We start from the raw sequence: 14,235 nt of genomic DNA, 5'->3' as shown, positions 1-14,235 counted from the left end.
ATAGACAAACTGTTTCCCAATATCTCGTGATCAATGCATCAATAGAACTATTAACTAGAATATTTAATTCAAACTAAAATAGGAAGACAAATAACAGTATTAAACTAAGACCACATTAATTTTTCAGGTCCACCAACATAGAAGCACAACATCAATCGCTACTATTTGGAATCATGAAGGATAGTTCATCCCACAGTTTTAAGCAGATTAAAACTTTGGAAAATTTCACAGCATGCGAGGGCAAAAGTTTTTATTCCTTAATTTCTCAACAAAAAAAAGGGTATGAATCAATCAGGAGATAGCATAACCACGCTTCCAAGGACAAAATGACATCAAATTTAGGAAATCCTTTAATTGAAGTATAAAAAATGTTTAAACAAGCACTTTGTTCTCCTGGCGATTAAATGAGAGCCACATGTTCTTAAATCTAAACGAAGAGATTCATAAAGTGAAATGAAACACAGAACAAGGTAGAAGTCGGTTAAAAAGGATGAAAAAAACTTACCCAACTTTTTTATCCAACACAAGATTAAATTCATTTAATGATGTTGGATGGATGGATGGATAGCAGAGATATCGGATAATTAAATGTAGACCTTTTCCGCAGAAGAAGCATATAATGTATTTGCTCCACCATTAAACCTGCTTATAAGGTCCCTTGTCTGTTAAATCTCTTTCTGTTGCTTTTCCCAAGCTGCTAATTTAGTTTCAATCCACTCTCGAAACACCCATATCTGTTTCCAAAATTTGTGCACAGTTATTGAGAAAAGCCCTGTCATGTGATATGATGACCATTGGCACATCCTGATTCTGTAGATAACCCTCAACCCATTCAATGGTATCGTAATCAAGAATATTTATCATTTACGGATTCGTCCAAAAGCAATAAATCTGGATCATGAAAATAATCTCATAGATATCAGCACAAATAACAGCAACACGTCAAGTAATCATAATATGCATCAAAATTGTCATATCTGCCATCATTACATCAAGGTCATTGCTCAAACCAGGAATTTTATTTCAGTAAGAAGACATAGGAAACTGGTGTAAAAGTGTAAGGCTATCATCACACTTTAACAATAACAAGCAGAATTCCAGACCAAAAGTCATCCATTCATGATTGGAAACAAAAATCGATACACTTGAAATCAGCTAAAAACCAATCACCTGACACTCAAAGCTATTTTCTTACTAACCAATCACCTGACACTCAAAGCTATTTTCTTACTTGCACCAACTTCAAACAATCATGTAAGCGATTTACTTGCAATAGAATCTTCCCAACTGACATTCTCATATGCCATCCTCCGCTAAATGGTGCAATCAGTCTATCTGTATCCTCAGGCATAAACACAAGCTCAAGCATCCACATTCTGATCTTAACATCTACCTATCTAAGCCTACAGCTTGTGCCCTCCTCTGAAGCAAATCAAACATATCCAACAGCCTTCCCATCAGCTACAAATCATCCACAGATTTCTCTATTGCCTTCTGCACTTTCTCCAGCCTCCCTGCAACCTACATTTCATCCTTAAAAGCGCTCAAGAATTGTTCTTGCACCATCCTAATGGACAAAACCTCAAAATCTTGGTTAGAGAATCGTTTGGTCCAAAAAAAATTTTACTTCCAAATAATCCAAATATATTTTGCTGGAATTAGAGAAAGTAAAAACACAATTTTAGCCAGTAGATTTAATTTATACAATTAACAATAAACCTCATATCAAAAAAATCGAAAATTTCACATCCAAACATTTAATAGATGCAACTTAATTATAAGTTGTTTATCATGTTGGACTGCAATCAAAAGTGTGATACGTTCAGAAAATTTAGTTTAATACGCAAATTAGAGACAAGAATAAGCTCAACTTGGAGAGATTACGAGATTAGCATCATAACTGAACAACAAAAACGGTGAAATTTGAAGAGAAAAACCACACCTCAATTATAGACGAAATTTGATCTCATTGAAAAACAAAACGAACATCCAGAACACAGTGACAGTTGTATTCATATAAACGATGATTACAGAGCATAAAATCCCTAAATCTACAAAGCTCTGAAGCTCAACCGCCAAATCCGTACAGTGTTCGGCCCTGTCTCTTGAGCGCGTAGACGACGTCCATCGCCGTCACTGTCTTCCGCCGCGCGTGCTCGGTGTAGGTGACAGCGTCGCGTATGACGTTCTCGAGGAAGATCTTGAGCACACCGCGAGTCTCCTCGTAGATGAGCCCGCTGATGCGCTTCACCCCACCACGTCGGGCCAGCCGCCGGATCGCCGGCTTCGTGATGCCTTGGATGTTGTCCCTCAGAACTTTGCGGTGGCGCTTGGCTCCGCCCTTGCCCAATCCCTTGCCTCCCTTTCCACGGCCTGACATATTGCTTAAGCCCTAATTTTGAATAAATGATATTTAGATTTTATTTTAGGGATTGAATTTGAAATGAGGGTTGCTTGGGAGGGAGATTGGGGCAGGTTCTATATTTATAGGTGAAGGGTTTTCTGTGGGATGCTCTACCGCCGTTGGATTAAGTGCGTGAATCCACGGTGAATATTGGAATCCTAGTTGGGGCAATAAGACGATTGGAGCCGCTCGATTGAACTTCATCGACGGTTTATATTCTGGTTTTCAGAATGCAGCGGATCGAGTACAGGATGAAAGCATATCATCTCTCTTTTAAAAGAAAATACAAGAAAATTTATATGAATTGTAGATAAATTAAATTTTGAAATGAAACAGTAATAAATTTTGAATGACACTGAAAAAATAATATTTTTTTTATAAAATAACACACTATTATTCCACTGCTTCATTCGAACAAATATCAATTATTTCCGTTTTTTCAAGTTGAAAGTCAAATCTATTAATTAAATAAATAATATATCGAGTATGGGTCAACTTATTTTAATTGTTTGCATGACATATTTTATTCCTTATATTTTCCCATAAATATGTAGGTTTTTTTTTTATAAAATAACACACTATTTTATGTTTGGTTCAGATGGTAATGCACCTTCAGTAAGACTGGAGAAAGACATGCTTTTTTATTCTATATTATGCTAAGTTAGAAGTGAATATTTTACTCAGAATATAAAGATACTTGCATAATTGGGATGGTATTGATATTCGAGTGAATAATTGTTCTGAAATTACCTTACCCATTTTTTTCCCGGTCCTAGTTTCCAGAGGTTTGCCGTGAAGACGTGAAGGAGGATAGAGGAATTTTCCGATATTGGTATGTAGATATTTCATTGTTTCTTGTGTTGATTTTGGTTGAATTTTTTGGGTTTCTAATGCTGATTCCTCTGTTACCAAATTCCGTCTTGCTTCGTGCAGCCACTCAAAAGAAGAAAGAACTAGCTGAGCAAATGAAAGACGTAACAAAGAACTTTGAGGTATGTGTTCAGAGTATAATGATTTTTTTTTTGCCTGAAGTTTGTGTTACCATTCCTCACTTATTTTATGTGGTATGATTCATGTGTTAAATGTTTGACGGAGTATGCCTTCACCTTTATGCAGTCATTTAAGAACCAGTGAAGGTTGATGATGTTCCACTACCGGCACACAAGTAGCAGTAGCAGTACTTTTGCTATATAGTATCTGCTTGATGATGTTCCACTACCGGCACACAAGTAGCAGTAATACTTTGCAATATAGCATATGTTCGATGTAGTATGGATCTTGATGAAGCTTCCGCCGAACCTCCTTTGAAGAAGGGGGTACATTGCAGTAGCAAATAATTGTAAGGTGTCTGGTTGTTCAAAATAAATCGACCTTGAAGATCGAACTGTCTTGTCAAATTTTTTTTTTTTAGAATGTAAAGGAACAACTCTTCATATGTCGGGTTGTTTCCAGATGTTGTCGCTTATTTGGTTACAGTTGAGTCATCTCGTCTTGAATTCCGAACATAAGATCCCCTGATGTATAAACAGATTTGATAAATGTACAGAAATATTAAACGATCATTTTGATTACGCAATTTATGTTAATTGGGAAGAATTTAGATGCTAACTCGCTTGGCCATGCAAGAATTTCAGGAGGTAAAAGTAAAACAGCATAAATACTAGCGAAAGAATGTCAGTGTTGTGTTCATTATAATTATTTAATTTCACTCTATCGGGGGAAAAAATCTACAGCATTAAAAAAATGTATTATTTGATAAGTTTACGTTCATTTGGTAATTTTTAATATTACAATTACAACATTACAAAAGGACATGGTAAAAACTCCGTCCACCCTGAACTGCATACTCCAGAGAAGAAGTTAACCTCTGCCATGAATTAAATTCTAACTCGGTTAACCCCTTCGTAGAGCAACCAGAGACCCAAAAAAATTCTCTAGCCACATAATACAGCTTTGACCAGGTTTTTGTCATGCTCATTTTGCTACAAAGCCAATATATCCTGATAAATGGCCAAGGGACAGCTACTCAGAGTTTTCAGCTCAGTGACTACTAGCAAGTTATGGTCTAAAGGCCAGTTCATGGTGATGAATCTTCAGCAAATCAGATAAGAATAAGATAATAATTTGAACTTCAGTAGTTCGGTTTGATATTGTTGCATACATTCACTTTTTAACTTTTCGAGTGAGGTGTGTGCTTTGCTTAAATAATGAAAGCCATTTCAAGAAAGATTTCCTAACTTATAACAAATCAAGGTTCAAATAAGCATTCAGAGTCGTAGCCTGGTTCCATTCTGGATCCTATTTTATAAAAGAAATAAAAGACACAAATACAAAAATACCTTTCAGATTGAGAAACTGGTAAATGGCTGGTGTAAAGATTAACTGGGCAATTCAAGGGTCAATAAACTTGGGAAAGTTTGCTCTGCCAAGGAAAACCAGTTGCATTTCCTCCCTCCATATCTGCAGTAGTGACGTATAATTGGTTGTAAAAATTTACAAGCTCAACCTTATCAAAAGGAAATAGGCTGTGGACCCAGTATAAAATTTCAAGCACATACCATGTCACGAAATTCAAGCCTTATATGAGGGACATTGGTCCTGCGAATGTCATTACCATCTGGTCCCCGCTTGAAGTACTCCTTTCCAATCCAGTGAAACTGAGAATTCACCGAGTAGAGCGATAAGGACAGAGCATAATGCAGTCAGGCAAATGCAATGATAAGGGATCTTGATGTAGGAAGATATATTTTCGTTGCAAATAACTACAATAACAATCGGACAGCTTAGTTAGCCTGACGAAATTCTTTAGTGTAAGCTGCCTGAATGCATGGTCTGATCAGTTCAAAGGAACAAATTATTACTTGAGTCGGAAATGTCATCTTTACTGCACCTAGTATCATTCTACTCGAAACTCAACAGGACCATTAACATCAAACGTCAAGCTCAATTCACTTACACGATTCAACTCAGAAAATTGAGGTGCCAGCTTGAAAGGTTTATCAATAGAACTTATGGTACTGGCAAACAAGCATTACAGAAAATTTCATACGTTCACTAGCGAACCTTTTCCCAAATTAATAGACGATTAAATCCATGTCAGTATGCCGTTCAACCAAAGCATTGAAAATTGGAAGCCATACCAAATAAGGTCAAAATATGGCATGTAATAGAGTCCACATTAACATGAATATAATATCCACTCAGTTTGTTCTTCATGAATATAATATCCACTCAGTTTGTTCTTCCTATATTCGATGTTCAAGTAAACCCCAGAATAATTATTACACCAACCCCAATCCTAATAATTCCCGGAAAACTAAATACCTTCAAGGCATGTGAAAACCCAGACTGATAGACTGAGTTACGAGCAATCTCACATAAATCACAAGAACTTAGCTTCCATACCTGTAAAATACAGAGGAGTAAATAGTCCAAGAAAATTTTCAACAATAAAACACAAATTCAAGGGAAAACTAGATTCTATGAACTTACTGAAGCAGCAATACTATATTCTTCCACCAAGGGCTCTTTTGTTAAGTGGATTTGTAGTGGATCATCAGTTGAGAGCGACACATTAAGGCCCCGCAGAAAAAACATGGGAAACGGATTGCGATGATAGTCTAGGAATAAAGAGTTGTTGCTCAAAGGAGACATAGCCAAACCAATCTGAATTAACGTTAGTTCCAAACCTTTGAAAACTATAGCATAAAAAGGAGCATAGCTCACATCAACAGTTTCTCTCCTTACCTGGGCAAGGTAGTATAGGTATTGAAGAACTGGAGATTTTCTTAGATTGATCCCATGGGCAATATTATGAGCTGTGAGAAATGTTGCCGCAAGGTGGTCTATGTCACCAGCCTGATCATGTTATAATATCTGAGTGTTGTACGCGATCCACTCAAGGTGGTTCAAAATGAGAGAAAAGGAGGAGCTAACACTCACCTCTCCAGAATGGGGACGGAACTTAATAGTTGTCATGCCCTTGGATTCACGAAGCTGAAATGTCCAATAAAAAAGTATAAATTTCATGATTCAGAATAGATAGTCAATAACATAAATGCTACAGACACTGGTGGCATTATAGCTTTTAAGAAAAAAACACCCTACACCACCATAATCACCAAATCGTATGCACATAGCACATGTAGATCAATTTATGGAATCATTGCAAACCACAAATTCTGCATCCACTTCGTACATACAAATATGAAAAGGTAAAAAGTTCACAGACATAAATATATCTCTCGAGGTGGTGTTTCTCCAGATGCCACAGTGATCAGCAAATAGTACACACACAGCACAGGTAGATCAATTTATGAAATCACCGCAAACCACAAATTATGTATCCACTTCGTATGTGCAAATGTGGAATGGTGATGAGTTTTCTGGCAAGAATATAGCATCTCTTGAGGTTGTGTTTCTCCCTTTTCCCCCACCGAAGAGGAAAGAAAAGAAACTACCACAGCAACAGACATGAAAACTAGCTATACAATTAGAGAGGTATTAAACAATGCTTCTTCCGATTACGGAGTGACTTTTGAGCTTATTGAGTGCAAACAAGTTGTGTATTACACGCAAACCTTGTTCAGGGTGTACAGGTTAGCATAGCAGTAGTACGCATAGTACGAAAATGCAGGATTAAATATATTGGTCCATTGATCTGGCGTAGGCATGTGTTTTGTAGGCCGTCTTTCAGGCTTGCTTTCATCATCTACTAGATCCAATCCAACAACCTGTAAGACAAAAGACAGTAGTACTCCAGAATAAATCCAAGGAAAAGCTTGGAATATGACACTGAACTTGCATATTAGAGTTGCATTTGGATGAATTCAGTTGGATTTCAAAAAAAAATTTGAGAGACGTATTTCAAATTATTTCATTTTGTGAGAATTTGAAATCCATCTATCAATGAATAAGTTCAAATGGGAGGAGGGGAATATTAATGGAATTCTGCAGTACCAAACATGTACGATAGAGTTAAAATCTTCAAGTTAAAACTCTTCTCTCACAAATGCTTATATCCAAACACACCCTAGGTGTTTGCAAATTCCAACTAAGCTGAAACATATTCCAAGATGCTAGTAGAGTCATATTAGACAGCCCATGTTCATTGCATCATAGTGACAATATAAGATAGGGAAGACAAACCTGTTTTAAAAAAACATGCAAGTGTGGATGTGAATCCGGATTAACGGTAACCTCAAATAACGGGAGAAAGATGTTATCAAGGATGTTCTGAAATGAAGTCACAATTCCCATCGCCTTGTACACATTGTAGAGTCTTGGAAGCTAGAAGATTAATTAAAAAGAGTACCCACATTATTGAGGGAGAATAGGGTTCTGCTAACATGCATGAATGAAAGTGAGTGCAAGTGTGAACATACAGAAGGGATTAAACATGTTCTCTATTTACCTGAATCAACCATACAACATTCTCACTGTACAAGTTATTATTTACTATCCAACTTGCCAGTTGGTCCCACTCACTCATCTTTCTGCCATATATAGATATTCTATATTCGGCCATCTACACCAAAGTAATAAGATAAATTAAAAACAAAAATTGTAAGTCGACCTCAAGACAAATTATGCATGACTACCCAAATTGCATAAGCACGTATACTATTATATCCTGTAATCATAAAGAACACAGAAAGTTTTTCAAAAATGTAAGCTACATTTACCGTATTTCATCAGCTTCTCAGAGAATAAATGGAATCAACACAACAAAGATGAAAGGCACACAAAATGACTAATGACTAAGACATCAAAGAAAGAAAGCCGTCATGTAATTAAAACTACAAGCATAAGTCAAAATAAAACCACCCATTACCACAAGCAACTTTGAGTACATCTAGCTTCATTTGAGATGTACAAAAGTAAGTCAACTCGTTCCCACTATCCAAACCCAACCCAGAAAAATAGTAACGTGCTCACTCATAAGGATTCAAGCATTCAGTGACAGATAATCCGTGAATAGGTTATCAGAGACCCACTTGGTATTTACTTGCGGTGAGATCTGAAAAAACTTCCTTGGTCACTTCAGCAAGGAAACGACCTGCCGGACAAGACAAGTTAAATCAGAAGTTGACCAATAGAATTCTACCTACGATAGAAAAACAGAACATCCTACACATTTGAACTAGAGTAAGGAGCACCATGAAACGGACAAATGACTACTGTATAAATTACGTGAGAAGAAAGAAACAGAATGCACCTTGAATAAGATTATCCTGTTTCAGAAAGATCTCTCTCAATCTACTCTGACCGCAGGGATTATACTTCAAATTAAATTTGTCAAAACGGTGAAAGGTGCTTTTGTCAGCATGAACGTCTAATAGGTCAACATTCAAATCATACCTGTCAAATTTTATTCAAACAAAAAATCTTGAACCAAGCAATAAATAAATAGGAACAAAGGTAACGAGGCATGGACATGCTGAAAAATATTAACTATGCAAAACAAAAAAATCTTCCAAAAGTTTTGTATATTTTTTTCCCGACGAGACCATTAAAACTGCATCATTACCCAGTTAAGTCCAAGCTCTCGAACACCTCGCTCAAGGTCAGGTATGTCCCATCTCTGAAAATAACAACCTGAAAATGAGTAACAAAATATGCTGTTAACAATACAGTTATTTTTCTTATTTCCCTTGATCATTACAATTTCAATAAAGCAATGTTAGTGTACTGGTATTGAAATCGATAAAGGGAGACATCGATCACATAACAAAAGCATTACCTCATCTGGCTCCTTCTTCAACTTTGACTTTATAAACCTTAAAAGATGTTTCTGATTCATGCAAGCAGAGTGATGGACGTGAGTATCAACTTTTCGGACATTATAAAAATCTCGGTGTGGTGCACTTTTTTGAGCCAGAAATTCATTTTCCGCGTTAAGCATCAGATGAAGGTTGAATTTCTGGAGTCAGATTCACTCAGGTTATCAATTGCATGAATTTGAATCTTGATATGCTAAGCAAATTACTGAGTAATGTAAGCTCAGAGGATGTATAAACCTGTTCTAAAAGAACTAGCCTATGGTGACATAAAGTTCGGATATTCCCATCCGCTATAACCTTAAGGACGTGGTGCAGGTCAGTGAAAAAGGTTGTAGCATCAGCCACGGGAAAAAGTCTCTCTTTTGCTGCAGGGAAAGAAACTTTAAGGAAAGGGGAGGAAAAATAAACAGGAAATAAACTAATGCAGCATGGTCATAATTTTTATCTTACAATCCTTATTGTCATAAACATTAACAACTCCATCTTCCATCTGAAAATAGTGCTGCAGACATTTGAGATGAAATAAGTCAAAAAATCAAAAGCAAAGTCAATTTACACAGTAAGCAACAATAGATTTTTCGATGAACAAGATCGATAACGTAAGATTTGTACTGCAAATATTAATAAATATAGAGACTCACATCAGATTTTTCTTCAGGGAAATGAACAAATGGGTTCGGATTTGGCTTTGGGGTACTGGGATCAGATATAATTTCCTTCTCCCATGGTGTAATGGCTTCTCTAAATACATAATTCTTCCGCATTTCAAGGCAATCTTGTAGATTACGGTAGACCTCCACTTCATCAACAGATGGTGTCTCTAACAGAAATTACATGAAATTGGAAACAAAGTTAAAAAACACAAATGCATTTGGATCAAAGCAACCTATTTTACACAGAAAATTACAAATTCATACAAGATGAAGATAATAAATTATATATAAACTGACAAAAAAAAATCAGAAGTAAACGAACTCTCCAATTTATAGGTAAAACAAAGGCCAAAGGAGTTGCACAAAACCCTCAGATACCAAGATATAAAACAATACACCAAGCTTTATACAATCACCTAATATATATAAAGGCCCTTTCCGGCCTTCCACAATTCTTAAGCATTTTAAAAAATGTTCACTGGCAATATAATAACCTTCTTGAGATGAGGACAAAAGATCTTGAGATGGCACATTCATTGAAAATTAGAGGAAGCATTAACTTAATTCAACACAGGTTTTCCCTTTGAGCAACACCAATATAAACTAAGTGACATGATGGGGTTCTGAGCCAACTGATAAAATAGAGATGAGGACAATACCCGTGGGGGATATTCTCAATTGTACAAAAGTTTCGTGCTCTGGTATTTTTCTTAGGATATCAGCAGCTATGGGATCAGGTTGAACACCGTGCAAGTCGCCAGATACACTATGGGAGCGCATCATGCTAGATGTCGTCACGGGTAATGCCTCAGCATTAGCGTTGATATGGCCTGGTACACTCTGATACATGCTTTCACGTCCAGAGGTTAATCAAGGGATCAACAGGACATTGAAAATATTAAAAATAATGGGGAAACAATCCGCAAGTGTTTGTGCTTGTGCATGCAGGTGAACAGTCTAATAACCAGAGCAAGCATTTTTCTATCGATATATTCTACTTACTGCATTTCCCTTAGTATGAATATATGACATGTCCAGCTTGCAATTATCAGTCATATTATCTTCATCATCTGAACCTTCAACACTTTCAAATGCAGCAGCACTAACAACAGGTGATTTGGGAGAAGTGGGTCGAATAAGATGTGCAGCTCTTGTAGTTGAATTTACCTTACCGGGTTTCCCTGAAACGCATAGCCATTTTACCGTGAGGGGATTAAAAAGATTGTAGAATCATTTCTTTCATCTGGTCTAAATAAGCAGACTGAGTAATTGTGATGGAATGACTAAAATCGATGGGAAATAGCCAAGTGTCACAATACATCATATTTTATACTTTTTGACCTCATGCCCCAATGTTTTCCAAGGTCCCCCATCCACCTTATTCAAAATTTTGTACGCGATTTTCCTTACCCAATTTCATTTATTTTCCTATTTGGTCATTTGTTGTTCTAAAAGATGCATTGCGGGATTCCAACAGGTGACAAAAAAGCAGGATTTGAGCAAAAACACAGAAGCCAAGTAAAGAAGTTACCACCACATTTTGAGGATAATTATCCAATATAGGGTGATATAGAATCCTATTTATCAAAGCAGATAAGTTGCAATAATACTAAAAATAATAACAAAAAAGAAACTTATCCATTTGTCTTTTAGTGGATGGACGTTTCTCAGCAGTGGAGCAGTTTCATTGAGCTAAGGTATTAACAAACATCTCAATGCTTCGAATGGAAAGATCACAATCATTAAAAAGATTTTGTAATATCCTCAGTTAGCAAAGAATAGCAAAGCACATATTCTCATTCAGACAACAATTCCTTCTTCCCAACCAAATGATGAAGACGAACAAGAATTCAAATCCAAAGTCGTTTTGTCTCTCGGTCAAAAAACTAAAGGAACCAACTTTAAAAAAATAAGGGAAAAGCAGAAATTCAATACCACCACCACCAAAAGGAAGAAAAAAAACGAAGCTCATGAATTCACTTGCTCCACGGGGAAAAAAGAAGACGACTTTTCGGTTTTCCAAATTATCATAATTAGCTCGTATATTAACAGGCTTTAATCGCATAGGAGTAGATGAAGTTCGCTTCAATTTTTCATTCAGGCAAAAACAAAATCCAACATTCGTACCTTCAGGGACCATATGAAGCCCAGGCAAACCCCCCGGAACAGCATCCACGTACAATGGACCGTTCCTCTTATCCACCTGACCTCCGCCACCACCAGAGAACGACGTCACATCCGGCATAGACGCCGAATCACGTCGGTAACAACCGTCCCTCCCCTTCCGACGCGTCCGAGACGGGTAATTCTTCAAATGCTCCACCGAGTCGCCCTCCTCCTCCTCCTGCACCGCGCCATCGTCTCTATCCCTTTCTATCGCCTTCGCAAACTTCAGCAACTGGTTAAGAGTCTTCCTGTGCATATAGTACGCCGAAACTGCCACAACCGACGCCCCAAAGAATGCCGCCATTGCTAAATTGAGCGAGTAAGTGTCCATTTCAGTAAAATACACACAGGAATGGGTAAATATTCTTGGTTTTCGGTAAACAATACCACCGAACTGAAACAATATAGAGAATTAGAGATCACCTCTGGTTGTGTTATTTTTTATACAGAGCTTGCCGTATTTATACAAGGGACAGAGAACTGTAGGAAGAGCACCGCACAGTACTGTTCATTTTCCATTAATTATTATTGGAGAGTATGGAATTATAACTCGTGTCGTAGAGACCTTTTTGGCGCGGTGCGTACAGTGAGATTGTGGATGATTCTGGATTTATTTGTAAAATTATTTTATTTACTATCATTATTAAATTAATTCCATGTTTTCTTTCAGCAATCAGATCGAATCAACTATTTAAATTATTTTAATATAAGGTGAATTATATTAATCATCAAATTAAAATTTAAAAGTTCCTATCTACTTTTTTCTAAAGAGCATTGATGATACATTTATTCTTCCAATTAAAGTTTGTGAAAAAATATGCACTATGATGCTCCTTTTGTAGATTTCCACTAATTTTACATTGTTTTGATTTCATGCTAGAATTGATCAATTTGGAAATCAAAGTTTTCAATCTTTCTAAAGTAAAGTGGACAACAATATAGCTTATTCTTCTCCATGTGCAAATATATAGTTTTGCAAGAAGTTTATACCATTCCCACAAAATTTTATCTCTCATTCTAAAATTAACTTAATTAACTAAAGGGTGTAGAGTTTGGAAAAATGAAAATTGCAACTTTCATCATGCATGTTTGTCTTTTAAAATTTAAATTTTTTATTTTGTCAAAATTTATTGCTACTTAGACATACATCTCTCAAAAATATTTCAATTTTAGTCCTTCATTATTTGGACAATTGACGTGATATTGTGTACACATAAACGTCATGTCAATATCATGTTAGTGTCATATCAATGTATAAATTTGTTTTTTTGGGTATAATCTTTTTAGTTGAATAATTTTTACCTTAAAAATTTAGAAATTGAACTTCAGGCATAGCTTTTTGTATGATTTTTTTATACAATTAAAAATAATAATTATTTAAGCAAGATATTTTTTATTTTTAAATATTTATGGTTCTGTTTAAACAATTTTGGGATTTTTCAGATTATAAATTATATGATCATTTTATTTAAACTGTGCATGAAACAGACAAAGCAGACAGACGTGGACACAGTGTTGTGAGCACCAGCATGCTTGGTCGGAAATTATTTTCCATATAATAATTGTTCGGTATATACGCACATGTTTTAATCTGTGTGTGTGTGATTCAAATTTCTAGAGTTAAAAAACTTTGATTGTGGGTAATATTGTGTGATGATATTATGTTAAAAGGTTCCACAAATTTTTATTTAATTGGTGATCTATTTCTATATTTTGGAATATACGTAAATTTTATATTTTTATTGTCTTGTAAATAAAAAAAACTCTACGTTAGTTGAGACTTGAGATTATGCACTTTCTTATATGGGTGAAAGAATATATGATTATATAAGGTTAACTAATTCAAATAAAGTATGATAATAAAAGGTGCCACATGGTAAAAAAAAAAATCAATTTTTGAGAATTTACATATATTGCAATTTTTCTCATATATATTGTGTTTTAGAAATTTTTGTTTATTATGTTGTCAAAACGATATTATCTTAGTTCTATAGATTTCGACTTTTTGGCAAATTTAACATATATTTATTGGGATTATTAGTGCTAATGTGACCTTCTACATCTGATAGCCACCTCAACATCAAGTCAGTGTCACATACAAAAATTGCAATAATAATAATAATAATAATAATAATAATAAAGATAATAGAATAAAAAGGAAATCAACTATATAAAAAATCAAAACCGTAAAGAAACAAACATAAATTATGAAAATTACAAATTCCCACAT

At 35.5% G+C, this 14,235-nt stretch overlaps 2 protein-coding genes across 6 annotated transcripts; both read right to left on the bottom strand.

Annotated features, from left to right (window-relative positions):
• Window positions 1-1,929: 1,929 nt before the first annotated feature.
• On the bottom strand, window positions 1,930-2,473 carry LOC140971072 (histone H4). Its single transcript, XM_073433136.1, has one exon. It carries the CDS (start codon window positions 2,378-2,380, stop codon window positions 2,069-2,071), a length of 312 nt encoding a protein of 103 aa, XP_073289237.1. The 5' UTR covers window positions 2,381-2,473; the 3' UTR covers window positions 1,930-2,068.
• Window positions 2,474-3,688: 1,215 nt separating this feature from the next.
• LOC140971071 (AMP deaminase-like) lies at window positions 3,689-12,510 on the bottom strand. 5 transcript variants are annotated; one of them, XM_073433133.1, is made up of 20 exons: window positions 11,967-12,507; window positions 10,842-11,020; window positions 10,499-10,679; window positions 9,828-10,006; window positions 9,637-9,688; window positions 9,424-9,551; window positions 9,147-9,326; window positions 8,934-9,001; window positions 8,622-8,764; window positions 8,401-8,462; window positions 7,818-7,931; window positions 7,553-7,693; window positions 6,985-7,137; window positions 6,347-6,400; window positions 6,152-6,262; window positions 5,897-6,070; window positions 5,729-5,809; window positions 4,963-5,061; window positions 4,744-4,864; window positions 4,073-4,495 (listed from the first exon to the last, which is right to left on the bottom strand). In XM_073433133.1, exons 1-19 carry the CDS (start codon window positions 12,334-12,336, stop codon window positions 4,796-4,798), a joined length of 2,538 nt encoding a protein of 845 aa, XP_073289234.1. In that variant the 5' UTR covers window positions 12,337-12,507; the 3' UTR covers window positions 4,073-4,495; window positions 4,744-4,795. The 5 variants fall into 5 exon arrangements, with proteins under 5 accessions (XP_073289233.1, XP_073289234.1, XP_073289232.1 ...); XM_073433132.1 differs by lacking the exon at window positions 4,073-4,495 and adding an exon at window positions 3,689-3,918 and having other exon boundaries at window positions 5,897-6,262; window positions 11,967-12,509; XM_073433131.1 differs by having other exon boundaries at window positions 5,897-6,262; window positions 11,967-12,508.
• Window positions 12,511-14,235: the final 1,725 nt, after the last annotated feature.

This window comes from Primulina huaijiensis, chromosome 2 (assembly GCF_012295235.1).
Source record: "Primulina huaijiensis isolate GDHJ02 chromosome 2, ASM1229523v2, whole genome shotgun sequence".
Taxonomy (NCBI): domain Eukaryota; kingdom Viridiplantae; phylum Streptophyta; class Magnoliopsida; order Lamiales; family Gesneriaceae; genus Primulina; species Primulina huaijiensis.
This window is presented reverse-complemented; position numbering and strand designations above follow the sequence as displayed.